The 20,344-nt window shown below is 39.3% G+C and overlaps 1 protein-coding gene across 1 annotated transcript in view; it reads right to left on the bottom strand.

The window, feature by feature from the left end:
• Positions 1–722: 722 nt before the first annotated feature.
• LOC137385185 (pre-mRNA-processing factor 19-like) overlaps positions 723–20,344 on the bottom strand; it is a 71,021-nt gene continuing 51,399 nt past the window's right edge. The window contains exon 5 of the mRNA XM_068060171.1: positions 723–781. Within this exon, the coding sequence (XP_067916272.1) occupies positions 723–781 (59 nt within the window). The remainder of the gene's footprint in view (positions 782–20,344) is intronic.

Here is a 20,344-nt window from a genome sequence, read left to right as displayed (position 1 = left end):
TACATACACACATTCATTCATACATACACACATTCATTCATACATACACATACACATTCATTCATACATACACACACATTCATTCATACATACACACACATTCATTCATACATACACATACACATTCATTCATACATACACACACATTCATTCATACATACACATACACATTCATTCATACGTGCACACATATTCATTCATACATACACACATTCATTCATACATACACACATTCATTCATCTGTACACACACATTCATTCATACGTACACACACACATGCATTCATTCATACATACATACACACATATATTCATTCATACACACACATTCATTCATACATACACACATTCATTCACACACACACATTCAATCATACATGCACACACACACACAAATGAATGGTGCAATATTGGGGGAGATACAGAATTTGAATGAACCTTTGCCAGGAGCAGGGTGATGAAGATTATTTATATGATGACTTGACTGATCATCACAGGGTGTGCTAGATATCTCAAGGGTGATTTGACATATAAATTAAGATGAAGTTTAGAGTGGCGCTAGCCTGTGGTCTGACATTACGGGGCTCGGGACTGTATGTATTTTGACCGCAGAAGCACATTAAACTCACCATCACAAATACACAGAGGTTTAATCTCATCACTTGGGGTTTCGTGCGGCAGTATGGAGCGGTGGTTTAAGATTTAGTACAAGGAGTCACAGATTATCCAAAAACAGGTTCACGGTCACAAGCGGTTGACAACGGTCGAACGATGAATCGCACTGCAGATGCAATATATCAGCTCAATAGGCAGAGACAACATATCAGTTCGGCCCGCAAGAGGTGAGAATGATGCGCTGGGCCCAGATGGGAAGGATGAACGGACGAGGCGGAATGATGCTGATCTCCATTGCTGGCGGGGGCACATCGGGGGGACAGAAAGAACAGACCGACACTGCCCTCTCTCTATCTGTGTTAGCTCTAACAGCCTGCGAAGGAAACAGGCTTATTCCAGGAGAGAGAGACAAACAGCCAGGGAGAACGACGTCAATAAAGATCATTCAAACTCTGCCGATTTTGTAAGATCAATAGACAGTCCCTTCGGAGAGCGACAAATGAAAAAGTCCACAACACAACGCCGACAGGGCAAAGCGCACACATTAGAAACAGGCATGGGAAGGTCATCCGTCAATATGCCCTCATTTGGGATTGCGAATTAAAGTGAGAACAAAGGAATTCAGAATTCAGGAGGTGATCGGACAGTAGAAAAAGTAACAAAGACAGTAGTGTAGGGTGTTATGTTACTGGACTAATAATCCAGGGTACAGTAGTGTAGGGTGTTATGTTATTGGACTAATAATCCAGGGTACAGTAGTGTAGGGTGTTATGTTATTGGACTAATAATCCTGGGTACAGTAGTGTAGGGTGTTATGTTACTGGACTAATAATCCAGGGTACAGTAATGTAGGGTGTTATGTTACTGGACTAATAATCCAGGGTACAGTAGTGTAGAGTGTTATGTTACTGGACTAATAATCCAGGGTACAGTAGTGTAGGGTGTTATGTTATTGGACTAATAATCCTGGGTACAGTAGTGTAGGGTGTTATGTTACTGGACTAATAATCCAGGGTACAGTAATGTAGGGTGTTATGTTACTGGACTAATAATCCAGGGTACAGTAATGTAGGGTGTTATGTTACTGGACTAATAATCCAGGGTACAGTAGTGTAGGGTGTTATGTTATTGGACTAATAATCCAGGGTACAGTAGTGTAGGGTGTTATGTTATTGGACTAATAATCCAGGGTACAGTGGTGTAGGGTGTTATGTTACTGGACTAATAATCAAGGGTACAGTAGTGTAGGGTGTTATGTTAATGGACTAATAATCCAGGGTACAGTAGTGTAGGGTGTTATGTTACTGGACTAATAATCCAGGGTACAGTAATGTAGGGTGTTATGTTACTGGACTAATAATCCAGGGTACAGTAGTGTAGGGTGTTATGTTATTGGACTAATAATCCAGGGTACAGTAGTGTAGGGTGTTATGTTACTGGACTAATAATCCAGGGTACAGTAGTGTAGGGTGTTATGTTACTGGACTAATAATCAAGGGTACAGTAGTGTAGGGTGTTATGTTAATGGACTAATAATCCAGGGTACAGTAGTGTAGGGTGTTATGTTAATGGACTAATAATCCAGGGTACAGTAGTGTAGGGTGTTATGTTACTGGACTAATAATCCGGGGTACAGTAGTGTAGGGTGTTATGTTATTGGACTAATAATCCAGGGTACAGTAGTGTAGGGTGTTATGTTATTGGACTAATAATCCAGGGTACAGTAGTGTAGGGTGTTATGTTACTGGACTAATAATCAAGGGTACAGTAGTGTAGGGTGTTATGTTAATGGACTAATAATCCAGGGTACAGTAGTGTAGGGTGTTATGTTATTGGACTAATAATCCAGGGTACAGTAGTGTAGGGTGTTATGTTATTGGACTAATAATCCAGGGTACAGTAGTGTAGGGTGTTATGTTATTGGACTAATAATCCAGGGTACAGTAGTGTAGGGTGTTATGTTATTGGACTAATAATCCAGGGTACAGTAGTGTAGGATGTTATGTTATTGGACTAATAATCCAGGGTACAGTAGTGTAGGGTGTTATGTTACTGGACTAATAATCAAGGGTACAGTAGTGTAGGGTGTTATGTTATTGGACTAATAATCCAGGGTACAGTAGTGTAGGGTGTTATGTTACTGGACTAATAATCCAGGGTACAGTAGTGTAGGGTGTTATGTTATTGGACTAATAATCCAGGGTACAGTAGTGTAGGATGTTATGCTATTGGACTAATAATCCAGGGTACAGTAGTGTAGGGTGTTATGTTATTGGACTAATAATCCAGGGTACAGTAGTGTAGGGTGTTATGTTAATGGACTAATAATCAAGGGTACAGTAGTGTAGAGTGTTATGTTAATGGACTAATAATCAAGGGTACAGTAGTGTAGGGTGTTATGTTATTGGACTAATAATCCAGGGTACAGTAGTGTAGGGTGTTATGTTACTGGACTAATAATCCAGGGTACAGTAGTGTAGGGTGTTATGTTAATGGACTAATAATCAAGGGTACAGTAGTGTAGAGTGTTATGTTACTGGACTAATAATCAAGGGTACAGTAGTGTAGAGTGTTATGTTATTGGACTAATAATCCAGGGTACAGTAGTGTAGGGTGTTATGTTACTGGACTAATAATCAAGGGTACAGTAGTGTAGAGTGTTATGTTAATGGACTAATAATCCAGGGTACAGTAGTGTAGAGTGTTATGTTATTGGACTAATAATCCAGGGTACAGTAGTGTAGGGTGTTATGTTACTGGACTAATAATCAAGGGTACAGTAGTGTAGAGTGTTATGTTAATGGACTAATAATCCAGGGTACAGTAGTGTAGGGTGTTATGTTAATGGACTAATAATCCAGGGTACAGTAGTGTAGGGTGTTATGTTGCTGGACTAATAATCAAGGGTACAGTAGTGTAGGGTGTTATGTTATTGGACTAATAATCCAGGGTACAGTAGTGTAGGGTGTTATGTTACTGGACTAATAATCCAGGGTACAGTAGTGTAGGGTGTTATGTTAATGGACTAATAATCAAGGGTACAGTAGTGTAGAGTGTTATGTTACTGGACTAATAATCAAGGGTACAGTAGTGTAGAGTGTTATGTTATTGGACTAATAATCCAGGGTACAGTAGTGTAGGGTGTTATGTTACTGGACTAATAATCAAGGGTACAGTAGTGTAGAGTGTTATGTTAATGGACTAATAATCCAGGGTACAGTAGTGTAGAGTGTTATGTTATTGGACTAATAATCCAGGGTACAGTAGTGTAGGGTGTTATGTTACTGGACTAATAATCAAGGGTACAGTAGTGTAGAGTGTTATGTTAATGGACTAATAATCCAGGGTACAGTAGTGTAGGGTGTTATGTTACTGGACTAATAATCAAGGGTACAGTAGTGTAGAGTGTTATGTTAATGGACTAATAATCCAGGGTACAGTAGTGTAGGGTGTTATGTTAATGGACTAATAATCCAGGGTACAGTAGTGTAGGGTGTTATGTTAATGGACTAATAATCCAGGGTACAGTAGTGTAGGGTGTTATGTTACTGGACTAATAATCAAGGGTACAGTAGTGTAGGGTGTTATGTTACTGGACTAATAATCCAGGGTACAGTAGTGTAGGGTGTTATGTTACTGGACTAATAATCCAGGGTACAGTAGTGTAGGGTGTTATGTTACTGGACTAATAATCAAGGGTACAGTAGTGTAGGGTGTTATGTTACTGGACTAATAATCCAGGGTACAGTAGTGTAGGGTGTTATGTTACTGGACTAATAATCCAGGGTACAGTAGTGTAGGGTGTTATGTTAATGGACTAATAATCCAGGGTACAGTAGTGTAGGGTGTTATGTTACTGGACTAATAATCAAGGGTACAGTAGTGTAGAGTGTTATGTTAATGGACTAATAATCCAGGGTACAGTAGTGTAGAGTGTTATGTTATTGGACTAATAATCCAGGGTACAGTAGTGTAGGGTGTTATGTTAATGGACTAATAATCCAGGGTACAGTAGTGTAGGGTGTTATGTTACTGGACTAATAATCAAGGGTACAGTAGTGTAGAGTGTTATGTTAATGGACTAATAATCCAGGGTACAGTAGTGTAGAGTGTTATGTTATTGGACTAATAATCCAGGGTACAGTAGTGTAGGGTGTTATGTTAATGGACTAATAATCCAGGGTACAGTAGTGTAGGGTGTTATGTTACTGGACTAATAATCCAGGGTACAGTAGTGTAGGGTGTTATGTTACTGGACTAATAATCCAGGGTACAGTAGTGTAGGGTGTTATGTTACTGGACTAATAATCCAGGGTACAGTAGTGTAGGGTGTTATGTGACTGGACTAATAATCCAGGGTACAGTAGTGTAGGGTGTTATGTTACTGGACTAATAATCCAGGGTACAGTAGTGTAGGGTGTTATGTTACTGGACTAATAATCCAGGGTACAGTAGTGTAGGGTGTTATGTGACTGGACTAATAATCCAGGGTACAGTAGTGTAGGGTGTTATGTTACTGGACTAATAATCCAGGGTACAGTAGTGTAGGGTGTTATGTGACTGGACTAATAATCCAGGGTACAGTAGTGTAGGGTGTTATGTTACTGGACTAATAATCCAGGGTACAGTAGTGTAGGGTGTTATGTTACTGGACTAATAATCCAGGGTACAGTAGTGTAGGGTGTTATGTTAATGGACTAATAATCAAGGGTACAGTAGTGTAGGGTGTTATGTTACTGGACTAATAATCCAGGGTACAGTAGTGTAGGGTGTTATGTGACTGGACTAATAATCCAGGGTACAGTAGTGTAGGGTGTTATGTTACTGGACTAATAATCCAGGGTACAGTAGTGTAGGGTGTTATGTTACTGGACTAATAATCCAGGGTACAGTAGTGTAGGGTGTTATGTTAATGGACTAATAATCAAGGGTACAGTAGTGTAGGGTGTTATGTTACTGGACTAATAATCCAGGGTACAGTAGTGTAGGGTGTTATGTGACTGGACTAATAATCCAGGGTACAGTAGTGTAGGGTGTTATGTTACTGGACTAATAATCCAGGGTACAGTAGTGTAGGGTGTTATGTTACTGGACTAATAATCCAGGGTACAGTAGTGTAGGGTGTTATGTTAATGGACTAATAATCCAGAGTACAGTAGTGTAGGGTGTTATGTTACTGGACTAATAATCCAGGGTACAGTAGTGTAGGGTGTTATGTTAATGGACTAATAATCCAGGGTACAGTAGTGTAGGGTGTTATGTGACTGGACTAATAATCCAGGGTACAGTAGTGTAGAGTGTTATGTTACTGGACTAATAATCCAGGGTACAGTAGTGTAGGGTGTTATGTCACTGGACTAATAATCCAGGGTACAGTAGTGTAGAGTGTTATGTTATTGGACTAATAATCCAGGGTACAGTAGTGTAGAGTGTTATGTTAATGGACTAATAATCCAGGGTACAGTAGTGTAGGGTGTTATGTTATTGGACTAATAATCCAGGGTACAGTAGTGTAGGGTGTTATGTTACTGGATGAATAATCCAGGGTACAGTAGTGTAGGGTGTTATGTTACTGGACTAATAATCCAGGGTACAGTAGTGTAGGGTGTTATGTTAATGGACTAATAATCAAGGGTACAGTAGTGTAGAGTGTTATGTTACTGGACTAATAATCCAGGGTACAGTAGTGTAGGGTGTTATGTTACTGGACTAATAATCAAGGGTACAATAGTGTAGGATGTTATGTTATTGGACTAATAATCCAGGGTACAGTAGTGTAGGGTGTTATGTTACTGGACTAATAATCCAGGGTACAGTAGTGTAGGGTGTTATGTTATTGGACTAATAATCCAGGGTACAGTAGTGTAGGGTGTTATGTTACTGGACTAATAATCCAGGGTACAGTAGTGTAGGGTGTTATGTTACTGGACTAATAATCCAGGGTACAGTAGTGTAGAGTGTTATGTTAATGGACTAATAATCCAGGGTACAGTAGTGTAGGGTGTTATGTTATTGGACTAATAATCCAGGGTACAGTAGTGTAGGGTGTTATGTTAATGGACTAATAATCCAGGGTACAGTAGTGTAGGGTGTTATGTTAATGGACTAATAATCCAGGGTACAGTAGTGTAGGGTGTTATGTTACTGGACTAATAATCCAGGGTACAGTAGTGTAGGGTGTTATGTTACTGGACTAATAATCCAGGGTACAGTAGTGTAGAGTGTTATGTTAATGGACTAATAATCCAGGGTACAGTAGTGTAGGGTGTTATGTTATTGGACTAATAATCCAGGGTACAGTAGTGTAGGGTGTTATGTTACTGGATGAATAATCCAGGGTACAGTAGTGTAGGGTGTTATGTTACTGGACTAATAATCCAGGGTACAGTAGTGTAGGGTGTTATGTTAATGGACTAATAATCAAGGGTACAGTAGTGTAGAGTGTTATGTTACTGGACTAATAATCCAGGGTACAGTAGTGTAGGGTGTTATGTTAATGGACTAATAATCAAGGGTACAGTAGTGTAGAGTGTTATGTTACTGGACTAATAATCCAGGGTACAGTAGTGTAGGGTGTTATGTTACTGGACTAATAATCAAGGGTACAATAGTGTAGGATGTTATGTTATTGGACTAATAATCCAGGGTACAGTAGTGTAGGGTGTTATGTTAATGGACTAATAATCAAGGGTACAGTAGTGTAGAGTGTTATGTTACTGGACTAATAATCCAGGGTACAGTAGTGTAGGGTGTTATGTTAATGGACTAATAATCAAGGGTACAGTAGTGTAGAGTGTTATGTTACTGGACTAATAATCCAGGGTACAGTAGTGTAGGGTGTTATGTTACTGGACTAATAATCCTGGGTACAGTAGTGTAGGGTGTTATGTTACTGGACTAATAATCCAGGGTACAGTAGTGGAGGGTGTTATGTTACTGGACTAATAATCAAGGGTACAATAGTGTAGGATGTTATGTTATTGGACTAATAATCCAGGGTACAGTAGTGTAGGGTGTTATGTTACTGGACTAATAATCAAGGGTACAATAGTGTAGGATGTTATGTTATTGGACTAATAATCCAGGGTACAGTAGTGTAGGGTGTTATGTTACTGGACTAATAATCAAGGGTACAATAGTGTAGGGTGTTATGTTACTGGACTAATAATCCAGGGTACAGTAGTGTAGGGTGTTATGTTAATGGACTAATAATCCAGGGTACAGTAGTGTAGGGTGTTATGTTACTGGACTAATAATCAAGGGTACAGTAGTGTAGGGTGTTATGTTACTGGACTAATAATCCAGGGTACAGTAGTGTAGGGTGTTATGTTAATGGACTAATAATCCAGGGTACAGTAGTGTAGAGTGTTATGTTACTGGACTAATAATCCAGGGTACAGTAGTGTAGGGTGTTATGTTATTGGACTAATAATCCAGGGTACAGTAGTGTAGGGTGTTATGTTACTGGACTAATAATCCAGGGTACAGTAGTGTAGGATGTTATGTTATTGGACTAATAATCCAGGGTACAGTAGTGTAGGGTGTTATGTTACTGGACTAATAATCCTGGGTACAGTAGTGTAGGGTGTTATGTTACTGGACTAATAATCAAGGGTACAATAGTGTAGGATGTTATGTTATTGGACTAATAATCCAGGGTACAGTAGTGTAGGGTGTTATGTTACTGGACTAATAATCCAGGGTACAGTAGTGTAGGGTGTTATGTTACTGGACTAATAATCAAGGGTACAATAGTGTAGGATGTTATGTTATTGGACTAATAATCCAGGGTACAGTAGTGTAGGGTGTTATGTTACTGGACTAATAATCAAGGGTACAATAGTGTAGGATGTTATGTTATTGGACTAATAATCCAGGGTACAGTAGTGTAGGGTGTTATGTTACTGGACTAATAATCCAGGGTACAGTAGTGTAGGGTGTTATGTTACTGGACTAATAATCAAGGGTACAATAGTGTAGGATGTTATGTTATTGGACTAATAATCCAGGGTACAGTAGTGTAGGGTGTTATGTTACTGGACTAATAATCCAGGGTACAGTAGTGTAGAGTGTTATGTTACTGGACTAATAATCAAGGGTACAGTAGTGTAGGGTGTTATGTTATTGGACTAATAATCCAGGGTACAGTAGTGTAGGGTGTTATGTTAATGGACTAATAATCCAGGGTACAGTAGTGTAGGGTGTTATGTTACTGGACTAATAATCCAGGGTACAGTAGTGTAGAGTGTTATGTTACTGGACTAATAATCAAGGGTACAGTAGTGTAGGGTGTTATGTTATTGGACTAATAATCCAGGGTACAGTAGTGTAGGGTGTTATGTTACTGGACTAATAATCCAGGGTACAGTAGTGTAGGGTGTTATGTTAATGGACTAATAATCCAGGGTACAGTAGTGTAGGGTGTTATGTTAATGGACTAATAATCCAGGGTACAGTAGTGTAGGGTGTTATGTTACTGGACTAATAATCCAGGGTACAGTAGTGTAGAGTGTTATGTTACTGGACTAATAATCAAGGGTACAGTAGTGTAGGGTGTTATGTTATTGGACTAATAATCCAGGGTACAGTAGTGTAGGGTGTTATGTTACTGGACTAATAATCCAGGGTACAGTAGTGTAGGGTGTTATGTTAATGGACTAATAATCAAGGGTACAGTAGTGTAGGGTGTTATGTTAATGGACTAATAATCCAGGGTACAGTAGTGTAGGGTGTTATGTTATTGGACTAATAATCCAGGGTACAGTAGTGTAGGGTGTTATGTTACTGGACTAATAATCCAGGGTACAGTAGTGTAGGGTGTTATGTTAATGGACTAATAATCAAGGGTACAGTAGTGTAGGGTGTTATGTTAATGGACTAATAATCAAGGGTACAGTAGTGTAGGGTGTTATGTTACTGGACTAATAATCCAGGGTACAGTAGTGTAGAGTGTTATGTTATTGGACTAATAATCAAGGGTACAATAGTGTAGGGTGTTATGTTACTGGACTAATAATCCAGGGTACAGTAGTGTAGAGTGTTATGTTACTGGACTAATAATCAAGGGTACAGTAGTGTAGAGTGTTATGTTATTGGACTAATAATCCAGGGTACAGTAGTGTAGGGTGTTATGTTACTGGACTAATAATCCAGGGTACAGTAGTGTAGGGTGTTATGTTACTGGACTAATAATCAAGGGTACAGTAGTGTAGGGTGTTATGTTATTGGACTAATAATCCAGGGTACAGTAGTGTAGGGTGTTATGTTACTGGACTAATAATCCAGGGTACAGTAGTGTAGGGTGTTATGTTACTGGACTAATAATCAAGGGTACAGTAGTGTAGGGTGTTATGTTATTGGACTAATAATCCAGGGTACAGTAGTGTAGGGTGTTATGTTACTGGACTAATAATCCAGGGTACAGTAGTGTAGGGTGTTATGTTACTGGACTAATAATCAAGGGTACAGTAGTGTAGGGTGTTATGTTATTGGACTAATAATCCAGGGTACAGTAGTGTAGGGTGTTATGTTATTGGACTAATAATCCAGGGTACAGTAGTGTAGGATGTTATGTTATTGGACTAATAATCCAGGGTACAGTAGTGTAGGGTGTTATGTTATTGGACTAATAATCCAGGGTACAGTAGTGTAGGGTGTTATGTTAATGGACTAATAATCAAGGGTACAGTAGTGTAGAGTGTTATGTTATTGAACTAATAATCCAGGGTACAGTAGTGTAGAGTGTTATGTTACTGGACTAATAATCAAGGGTACAGTAGTGTAGAGTGTTATGTTATTGGACTAATAATCCAGGGTACAGTAGTGTAGGGTGTTATGTTACTGGACTAATAATCCAGGGTACAGTAGTGTAGGGTGTTATGTTATTGGACTAATAATCCAGGGTACAGTAGTGTAGGGTGTTATGTTACTGGACTAATAATCCAGGGTACAGTAGTGTAGGGTGTTATGTTATTGGACTAATAATCCAGGGTACAGTAGTGTAGGGTGTTATGTTACTGGACTAATAATCCAGGGTACAGTAGTGTAGGGTGTTATGTTACTGGACTAATAATCCAGGGTACAGTAATGTAGGGTGTTATGTTACTGGACTAATAATCCAGGGTACAGTAGTGTAGGGTGTTATGTTATTGGACTAATAATCCAGGGTACAGTAGTGTAGGGTGTTATGTTATTGGACTAATAATCCAGGGTACAGTAGTGTAGGGTGTTATGTTATTGGACTAATAATCCAGGGTACAGTAGTGTAGGGTGTTATGTTACTGGACTAATAATCCAGGGTACAGTAGTGTAGGGTGTTATGTTACTGGACTAATAATCCAGGGTACAGTAGTATAGGCTGTTATGTTACTGGACTAATAATCCAGGGTACAGTAGTGTAGGGTGTTATGTTACTGGACTAATAATCCAGGGTACAGTAGTGTAGGGTGTTATGTTACTGACTAATAATCAAGGGTACAGTAGTGTAGGGTGTTATGTTACTGGACTAATAATCCAGGGTACAGTAGTGTAGGGTGTTATGTTAATGGACTAATAATCCAGGGTACAGTAGTGTAGGGTGTTATGTTATTGGACTAATAATCCAGGGTACAGTAGTGTAGGGTGTTATGTTACTGGACTAATAATCAAGGGTACAGTAGTGTAGGGTGTTATGTTAATGGACTAATAATCAAGGGTACAGTAGTGTAGGGTGTTATGTTAATGGACTAATAATCCAGGGTACAGTAGTGTAGGGTGTTATGTTAATGGACTAATAATCCAGGGTACAGTAGTGTAGGGTGTTATGTTAATGGACTAATAATCCAGGGTACAGTAGTGTAGGGTGTTATGTTAATGGACTAATAATCCAGGGTACAGTAGTGTAGGGTGTTATGTTAATGGACTAATAATCCAGGGTACAGTAGTGTAGGGTGTTATGTTAATGGACTAATAATCCAGGGTACAGTAGTGTAGGGTGTTATGTTAATGGACTAATAATCCAGGGTACAGTAGTGTAGGGTGTTATGTTAATGGACTAATAATCCAGGGTACAGTAGTGTAGGGTGTTATGTTAATGGACTAATAATCCAGGGTACAGTAGTGTAGGGTGTTATGTTAATGGACTAATAATCCAGGGTACAGTAGTGTAGGGTGTTATGTTAATGGACTAATAATCCAGGGTACAGTAGTGTAGGGTGTTATGTTAATGGACTAATAATCCAGGGTACAGTAGTGTAGGGTGTTATGTTAATGGACTAATAATCCAGGGTACAGTAGTGTAGGGTGTTATGTTACTGGACTAATAATCAAGGGTACAGTAGTGTAGGGTGTTATGTTAATGGACTAATAATCCAGGGTACAGTAGTGTAGGGTGTTATGTTAATGGACTAATAATCCAGGGTACAGTAGTGTAGGGTGTTATGTTAATGGACTAATAATCCAGGGTACAGTAGTGTAGGGTGTTATGTTAATGGACTAATAATCCAGGGTACAGTAGTGTAGGGTGTTATGTTATTGGACTAATAATCCAGGGTACAGTAGTGTAGGGTGTTATGTTAATGGACTAATAATCCAGGGTACAGTAGTGTAGGGTGTTATGTTAATGGACTAATAATCCAGGGTACAGTAGTGTAGGGTGTTATGTTAATGGACTAATAATCAAGGGTACAGTAGTGTAGGGTGTTATGTTACTGGACTAATAATCCAGGGTACAGTAGTGTAGGGTGTTATGTTACTGGACTAATAATCCAGGGTACAGTAGTGTAGGGTGTTATGTTACTGGACTAATAATCCAGGGTACAGTAGTGTAGGGTGTTATGTTAATGGACTAATAATCCAGGGTACAGTAGTGTAGGGTGTTATGTTAATGGACTAATAATCCAGGGTACAGTAGTGTAGGGTGTTATGTTAATGGACTAATAATCCAGGGTACAGTAGTGTAGGGTGTTATGTTAATGGACTAATAATCCAGGGTACAGTAGTGTAGGGTGTTATGTTAATGGACTAATAATCCAGGGTACAGTAGTGTAGGGTGTTATGTTACTGGACTAATAATCAAGGGTACAGTAGTGTAGGGTGTTATGTTAATGGACTAATAATCAAGGGTACAGTAGTGTAGGGTGTTATGTTACTGGACTAATAATCCAGGGTACAGTAGTGTAGGGTGTTATGTTACTGGACTAATAATCCAGGGTACAGTAGTGTAGAGTGTTATGTTACTGGACTAATAATCCAGGGTACAGTAGTGTAGGGTGTTATGTTACTGGACTAATAATCCAGGGTACAGTAGTGTAGGGTGTTATGTTACTGGACTAATAATCCAGGGTACAGTAGTGTAGGGTGTTATGTTACTGGACTAATAATCCAGGGTACAGTAGTGTAGGGTGTTATGTTACTGGACTAATAATCCAGGGTACAGTAGTGTAGAGTGTTATGTTAATGGACTAATAATCCAGGGTACAGTAGTGTAGGGTGTTATGTTACTGGACTAATAATCCAGGGTACAGTAGTGTAGAGTGTTATGTTACTGGACTAATAATCCAGGGTACAGTAGTGTAGGGTGTTATGTTACTGGACTAATAATCCAGGGTACAGTAGTGTAGGGTGTTATGTTACTGGACTAATAATCCAGGGTACAGTAGTGTAGGGTGTTATGTTACTGGACTAATAATCCAGGGTACAGTAGTGTAGAGTGTTATGTTACTGGACTAATAATCCAGGGTACAGTAGTGTAGGGTGTTATGTTACTGGACTAATAATCCAGGGTACAGTAGTGTAGGGTGTTATGTTACTGGACTAATAATCCAGGGTACAGTAGTGTAGGGTGTTATGTTAATGGACTAATAATCCAGGGTACAGTAGTGTAGGGTGTTATGTTACTGGACTAATAATCCAGGGTACAGTAGTGTAGAGTGTTATGTTACTGGACTAATAATCCAGGGTACAGTAGTGTAGGGTGTTATGTTAATGGACTAATAATCAAGGGTACAGTAGTGTAGGGTGTTATGTTACTGGACTAATAATCAAGGGTACAGTAGTGTAGGGTGTTATGTTACTGGACTAATAATCCAGGGTACAGTAGTGTAGGGTGTTATGTTAATGGACTAATAATCCAGGGTACAGTAGTGTAGGGTGTTATGTTATTGGACTAATAATCCAGGGTACAGTAGTGTAGGGTGTTATGTTACTGGACTAATAATCCAGGGTACAGTAGTGTAGGGTGTTATGTTACTGGACTAATAATCAAGGGTACAGTAGTGTAGGGTGTTATGTTACTGGACTAATAATCCAGGGTACAGTAGTGTAGGGTGTTATGTTATTGGACTAATAATCCAGGGTACAGTAGTGTAGGGTGTTATGTTATTGGACTAATAATCCAGGGTACAGTAGTGTAGGGTGTTATGTTAATGGACTAATAATCAAGGGTACAGTAGTGTAGGGTGTTATGTTACTGGACTAATAATCCAGGGTACAGTAGTGTAGGGTGTTATGTTAATGGACTAATAATCAAGGGTACAGTAGTGTAGGGTGTTATGTTAATGGACTAATAATCCAGGGTACAGTAGTGTAGGGTGTTATGTTACTGGACTAATAATCAAGGGTACAGTAGTGTAGGGTGTTATGTTAATGGACTAATAATCCAGGGTACAGTAGTGTAGGGTGTTATGTTACTGGACTAATAATCCAGGGTACAGTAGTGTAGGGTGTTATGTTAATGGACTAATAATCAAGGGTACAGTAGTGTAGGGTGTTATGTTACTGGACTAATAATCCAGGGTACAGTAGTGTAGGGTGTTATGTTAATGGACTAATAATCCTGGGTACAGTAGTGTAGGGTGTTATGTTACTGGACTAATAATCAAGGGTACAGTAGTGTAGGGTGTTATGTTACTGACTAATAATCCAGGGTACAGTAGTGTAGGGTGTTATGTTACTGGACTAATAATCAAGGGTACAGTAGTGTAGGGTGTTATGTTACTGGACTAATAATCCAGGGTACAGTAGTGTAGGGTGTTATGTTAATGGACTAATAATCCTGGGTACAGTAGTGTAGGGTGTTATGTTACTGGACTAATAATCAAGGGTACAGTAGTGTAGGGTGTTATGTTACTGGACTAATAATCCTGGGTACAGTAGTGTAGGGTGTTATGTTACTGGACTAATAATCAAGGGTACAGTAGTGTAGGGTGTTATGTTACTGGACTAATAATCAAGGGTACAGTAGTGTAGGGTGTTATGTTACTGGACTAATAATCCAGGGTACAGTAGTGTAGGGTGTTATGTTAATGGACTAATAATCCAGGGTACAGTAGTGTAGGGTGTTATGTTACTGGACTAATAATCAAGGGTACAGTAGTGTAGGGTGTTATGTTACTGGACTAATAATCCAGGGTACAGTAGTGTAGGGTGTTATGTTATTGGACTAATAATCCAGGGTACAGTAGTGTAGGGTGTTATGTTAATGGACTAATAATCAAGGGTACAGTAGTGTAGGGTGTTATGTTAATGGACTAATAATCCAGGGTACAGTAGTGTAGGGTGTTATGTTACTGGACTAATAATCCAGGGTACAGTAGTGTAGGGTGTTATGTTACTGGACTAATAATCAGGGTACAGTAGTGTAGGGTGTTATGTTACTGGACTAATAATCCAGGGTACAGTAGTGTAGGGTGTTATGTTATTGGACTAATAATCCAGGGTACAGTAGTGTAGGGTGTTATGTTAATGGACTAATAATCAAGGGTACAGTAGTGTAGGGTGTTATGTTACTGGACTAATAATCCAGGGTACAGTAGTGTAGGGTGTTATGTTACTGGACTAATAATCAAGGGTACAGTAGTGTAGGGTGTTATGTTACTGGACTAATAATCCAGGGTACAGTAGTGTAGGGTGTTATGTTATTGGACTAATAATCCAGGGTACAGTAGTGTAGGGTGTTATGTTAATGGACTAATAATCAAGGGTACAGTAGTGTAGGGTGTTATGTTAATGGACTAATAATCCAGGGTACAGTAGTGTAGGGTGTTATGTTACTGGACTAATAATCCAGGGTACAGTAGTGTAGGGTGTTATGTTACTGGACTAATAATCCAGGGTACAGTAGTGTAGGGTGTTATGTTAATGGACTAATAATCCTGGGTACAGTAGTGTAGGGTGTTATGTTACTGGACTAATAATCCAGGGTACAGTAGTGTAGGGTGTTATGTTACTGGACTAATAATCCAGGGTACAGTAGTGTAGGGTGTTATGTTAATGGACTAATAATCCAGGGTACAGTAGTGTAGGGTGTTATGTTAATGGACTAATAATCCAGGGTACAGTAGTGTAGGGTGTTATGTTATTGGACTAATAATCAGGGTACAGTAGTGTAGGGTGTTATGTTAATGGACTAATAATCCAGGGTACAGTAGTGTAGGGTGTTATGTTAATGGACTAATAATCCAGGGTACAGTAGTGTAGGGTGTTATGTTAATGGACTAATAATCCAGGGTACAGTAGTGTAGGGTGTTATGTTATTGGACTAATAATCCAGGGTACAGTAGTGTAGGGTGTTATGTTAATGGACTAATAATCCAGGGTACAGTAGTGTAGGGTGTTATGTTAATGGACTAATAATCAAGGGTACAGTAGTGTAGGGTGTTATGTTACTGGACTAATAATCAAGGGTACAGTAGTGTAGGGTGTTATGTTAATGGACTAATAATCCAGGGTACAGTAGTGTAGGGTGTTATGTTAATGGACTAATAATCAAGGGTACAGTAGTGTAGGGTGTTATGTTAATGGACTAATAATCCAGGGTACAGTAGTGTAGGGTGTTATGTTAATGGACTAATAATCCAGGGTACAGTAGTGTAGGGTGTTATGTTACTGGACTAATAATCAAGGGTACAGTAGTGTAGGGTGTTATGTTAATGGACTAATAATCCAGGGTACAGTAGTGTAGGGTGTTATGTTAATGGACTAATAATCCAGGGTACAGTAGTGTAGGGTGTTATGTTATTGGACTAATAATCCAGGGTACAGTAGTGTAGGGTGTTATGTTATTGGACTAATAATCCAGGGTACAGTAGTGTAGGGTGTTATGTTACTGGACTAATAATCCAGGGTACAGTAGTGTAGGGTGTTATGTTATTGGACTAATAATCCAGGGTACAGTAGTGTAGGGTGTTATGTTATTGGACTAATAATCCAGGGTACAGTAGTGTAGGGTGTTATGTTACTGGACTAATAATCCAGGGTACAGTAGTGTAGGGTGTTATGTTACTGGACTAATAATCCAGGGTACAGTAGTGTAGGGTGTTATGTTACTGGACTAATAATCCAGGGTACAGTAGTGTAGGGTGTTATGTTACTGGACTAATAATCCAGGGTACAGTAGTGTAGGGTGTTATGTTACTGGACTAATAATCCAGGGTACAGTAGTGTAGGGTGTTATGTTACTGGACTAATAATCCAGGGTACAGTAGTGTAGGGTGTTATGTTAATGGACTAATAATCAAGGGTACAGTAGTGTAGGGTGTTATGTTACTGGACTAATAATCCAGGGTACAGTAGTGTAGGGTGTTATGTTACTGGACTAATAATCCAGGGTACAGTAGTGTAGGGTGTTATGTTACTGGACTAATAATCCTGGGTACAGTAGTGTAGGGTGTTATGTTACTGGACTAATAATCAAGGGTACAGTAGTGTAGGGTGTTATGTTACTGGACTAATAATCCAGGGTACAGTAGTGTAGGGTGTTATGTTACTGGACTAATAATCCAGGGTACAGTAGTGTAGGGTGTTATGTTAATGGACTAATAATCAAGGGTACAGTAGTGTAGGGTGTTATGTTACTGGACTAATAATCCAGGGTACAGTAGTGTAGGGTGTTATGTTACTGGACTAATAATCAAGGGTACAGTAGTGTAGGGTGTTATGTTACTGGACTAATAATCCAGGGTACAGTAGTGTAGGGTGTTATGTTACTGGACTAATAATCCAGGGTACAGTAGTGTAGGGTGTTATGTTACTGGACTAATAATCAAGGGTACAGTAGTGTAGGGTGTTATGTTACTGGACTAATAATCCAGGGTACAGTAGTGTAGGGTGTTATGTTACTGGACTAATAATCCAGGGTACAGTAGTGTAGGGTGTTATGTTAATGGACTAATAATCCAGGGTACAGTAGTGTAGGGTGTTATGTTACTGGACTAATAATCCAGGGTACAGTAGTGTAGGGTGTTATGTTACTGGACTAATAATCCAGGGTACAGTAGTGTAGGGTGTTATGTTACTGGACTAATAATCAAGGGTACAGTAGTGTAGGGTGTTATGTTACTGGACTAATAATCCAGGGTACAGTAGTGTAGGGTGTTATGTTACTGGACTAATAATCCAGGGTACAGTAGTGTAGGGTGTTATGTTACTGGACTAATAATCAAGGGTACAGTAGTGTAGGGTGTTATGTTACTGGACTAATAATCCAGGGTACAGTAGTGTAGGGTGTTATGTTACTGGACTAATAATCCAGGGTACAGTAGTGTAGGGTGTTATGTTACTGGACTAATAATCCAGGGTACAGTAGTGTAGGGTGTTATGTTAATGGACTAATAATCCAGGGTACAGTAGTGTAGGGTGTTATGTTACTGGACTAATAATCAAGGGTACAGTAGTGTAGGGTGTTATGTTACTGGACTAATAATCCAGGGTACAGTAGTGTAGGGTGTTATGTTACTGGACTAATAATCCAGGGTACAGTAGTGTAGGGTGTTATGTTAATGGACTAATAATCCAGGGTACAGTAGTGTAGGGTGTTATGTTAATGGACTAATAATCCAGGGTACAGTAGTGTAGGGTGTTATGTTAATGGACTAATAATCCAGGGTACAGTAGTGTAGGGTGTTATGTTACTGGACTAATAATCCAGGGTACAGTAGTGTAGGGTGTTATGTTAATGGACTAATAATCCAGGGTACAGTAGTGTAGGGTGTTATGTTAATGGACTAATAATCCAGGGTACAGTAGTGTAGGGTGTTATGTTACTGGACTAATAATCCAGGGTACAGTAGTGTAGGGTGTTATGTTAATGGACTAATAATCCAGGGTACAGTAGTGTAGGGTGTTATGTTACTGGACTAATAATCCAGGGTACAGTAGTGTAGGGTGTTATGTTAATGGACTAATAATCAGGGTACAGTAGTGTAGGGTGTTATGTTACTGGACTAATAATCCAGGGTACAGTAGTGTAGGGTGTTATGTTAATGGACTAATAATCAAGGGTACAGTAGTGTAGGGTGTTATGTTACTGGACTAATAATCCAGGGTACAGTAGTGTAGGGTGTTATGTTACTGGACTAATAATCCAGGGTACAGTAGTGTAGGGTGTTATGTTAATGGACTAATAATCCAGGGTACAGTAGTGTAGGGTGTTATGTTACTGACTAATAATCCAGGGTACAGTAGTGTAGGGTGTTATGTTACTGGACTAATAATCCAGGGTACAGTAGTGTAGGGTGTTATGTTACTGGACTAATAATCCAGGGTACAGTAGTGTAGGGTGTTATGTTAATGGACTAATAATCAAGGGTACAGTAGTGTAGGGTGTTATGTTAATGGACTAATAATCCAGGGTACAGTAGTGTAGGGTGTTATGTTAATGGACTAATAATCAAGGGTACAGTAGTGTAGGGTGTTATGTTACTGGACTAATAATCCAGGGTACAGTAGTGTAGGGTGTTATGTTAATGGACTAATAATCCAGGGTACAGTAGTGTAGGGTGTTATGTTACTGGACTAATAATCCAGGGTACAGTAGTGTAGGGTGTTATGTTAATGGACTAATAATCCAAGGGTACAGTAGTGTAGGGTGTTATGTTACTGGACTAATAATCCAGGGTACAGTAGTGTAGGGTGTTATGTTAATGGACTAATAATCAAGGGTACAGTAGTGTAGGGTGTTATGTTACTGGACTAATAATCCAGGGTACAGTAGTGTAGGGTGTTATGTTACTGGACTAATAATCCAGGGTACAGTAGTGTAGGGTGTTATGTTACTGGACTAATAATCCAGGGTACAGTAGTGTAGGGTGTTATGTTACTGGACTAATAATCCAGGGTACAGTAGTGTAGGGTGTTATGTTACTGGACTAATAATCCAGGGTACAGTAGTGTAGGGTGTTATGTTACTGGACTAATAATCCAGGGTACAGTAGTGTAGGGTGTTATGTTACTGGACTAATAATCAGGGTACAGTAGTGTAGGGTGTTATGTTACTGGACTAATAATCAAGGGTACAGTAGTGTAGGGTGTTATGTTACTGGACTAATAATCCAGGGTACAGTAGTGTAGGGTGTTATGTTACTGGACTAATAATCCAGGGTACAGTAGTGTAGGGTGTTATGTTACTGGACTAATAATCCAGGGTACAGTAGTGTAGGGTGTTATGTTACTGGACTAATAATCCAGGGTACAGTAGTGTAGGGTGTTATGTTACTGGACTAATAATCCAGGGTACAGTAGTGTAGGGTGTTATGTTACTGGACTAATAATCCAGGGTACAGTAGTGTAGGGTGTTATGTTACTGGACTAATAATCCAGGGTACAGTAGTGTAGGGTGTTATGTTACTGGGGACTAATAATCCAGGGTACAGTAGTGTAGGGTGTTATGTTACTGGACTAATAATCCAGGGTACAGTAGTGTAGGGTGTTATGTTACTGGACTAATAATCCAGGGTACAGTAGTGTAGGGTGA

The sequence above is a fragment of the Heterodontus francisci genome, chromosome 28 (genome assembly GCF_036365525.1).
Source record: "Heterodontus francisci isolate sHetFra1 chromosome 28, sHetFra1.hap1, whole genome shotgun sequence".
Classification (NCBI taxonomy): Eukaryota; Metazoa; Chordata; class Chondrichthyes; order Heterodontiformes; family Heterodontidae; genus Heterodontus; species Heterodontus francisci.
Note: the sequence above shows the minus strand (reverse complement) of the source record. Positions and strands in the feature narration are given on the sequence as shown.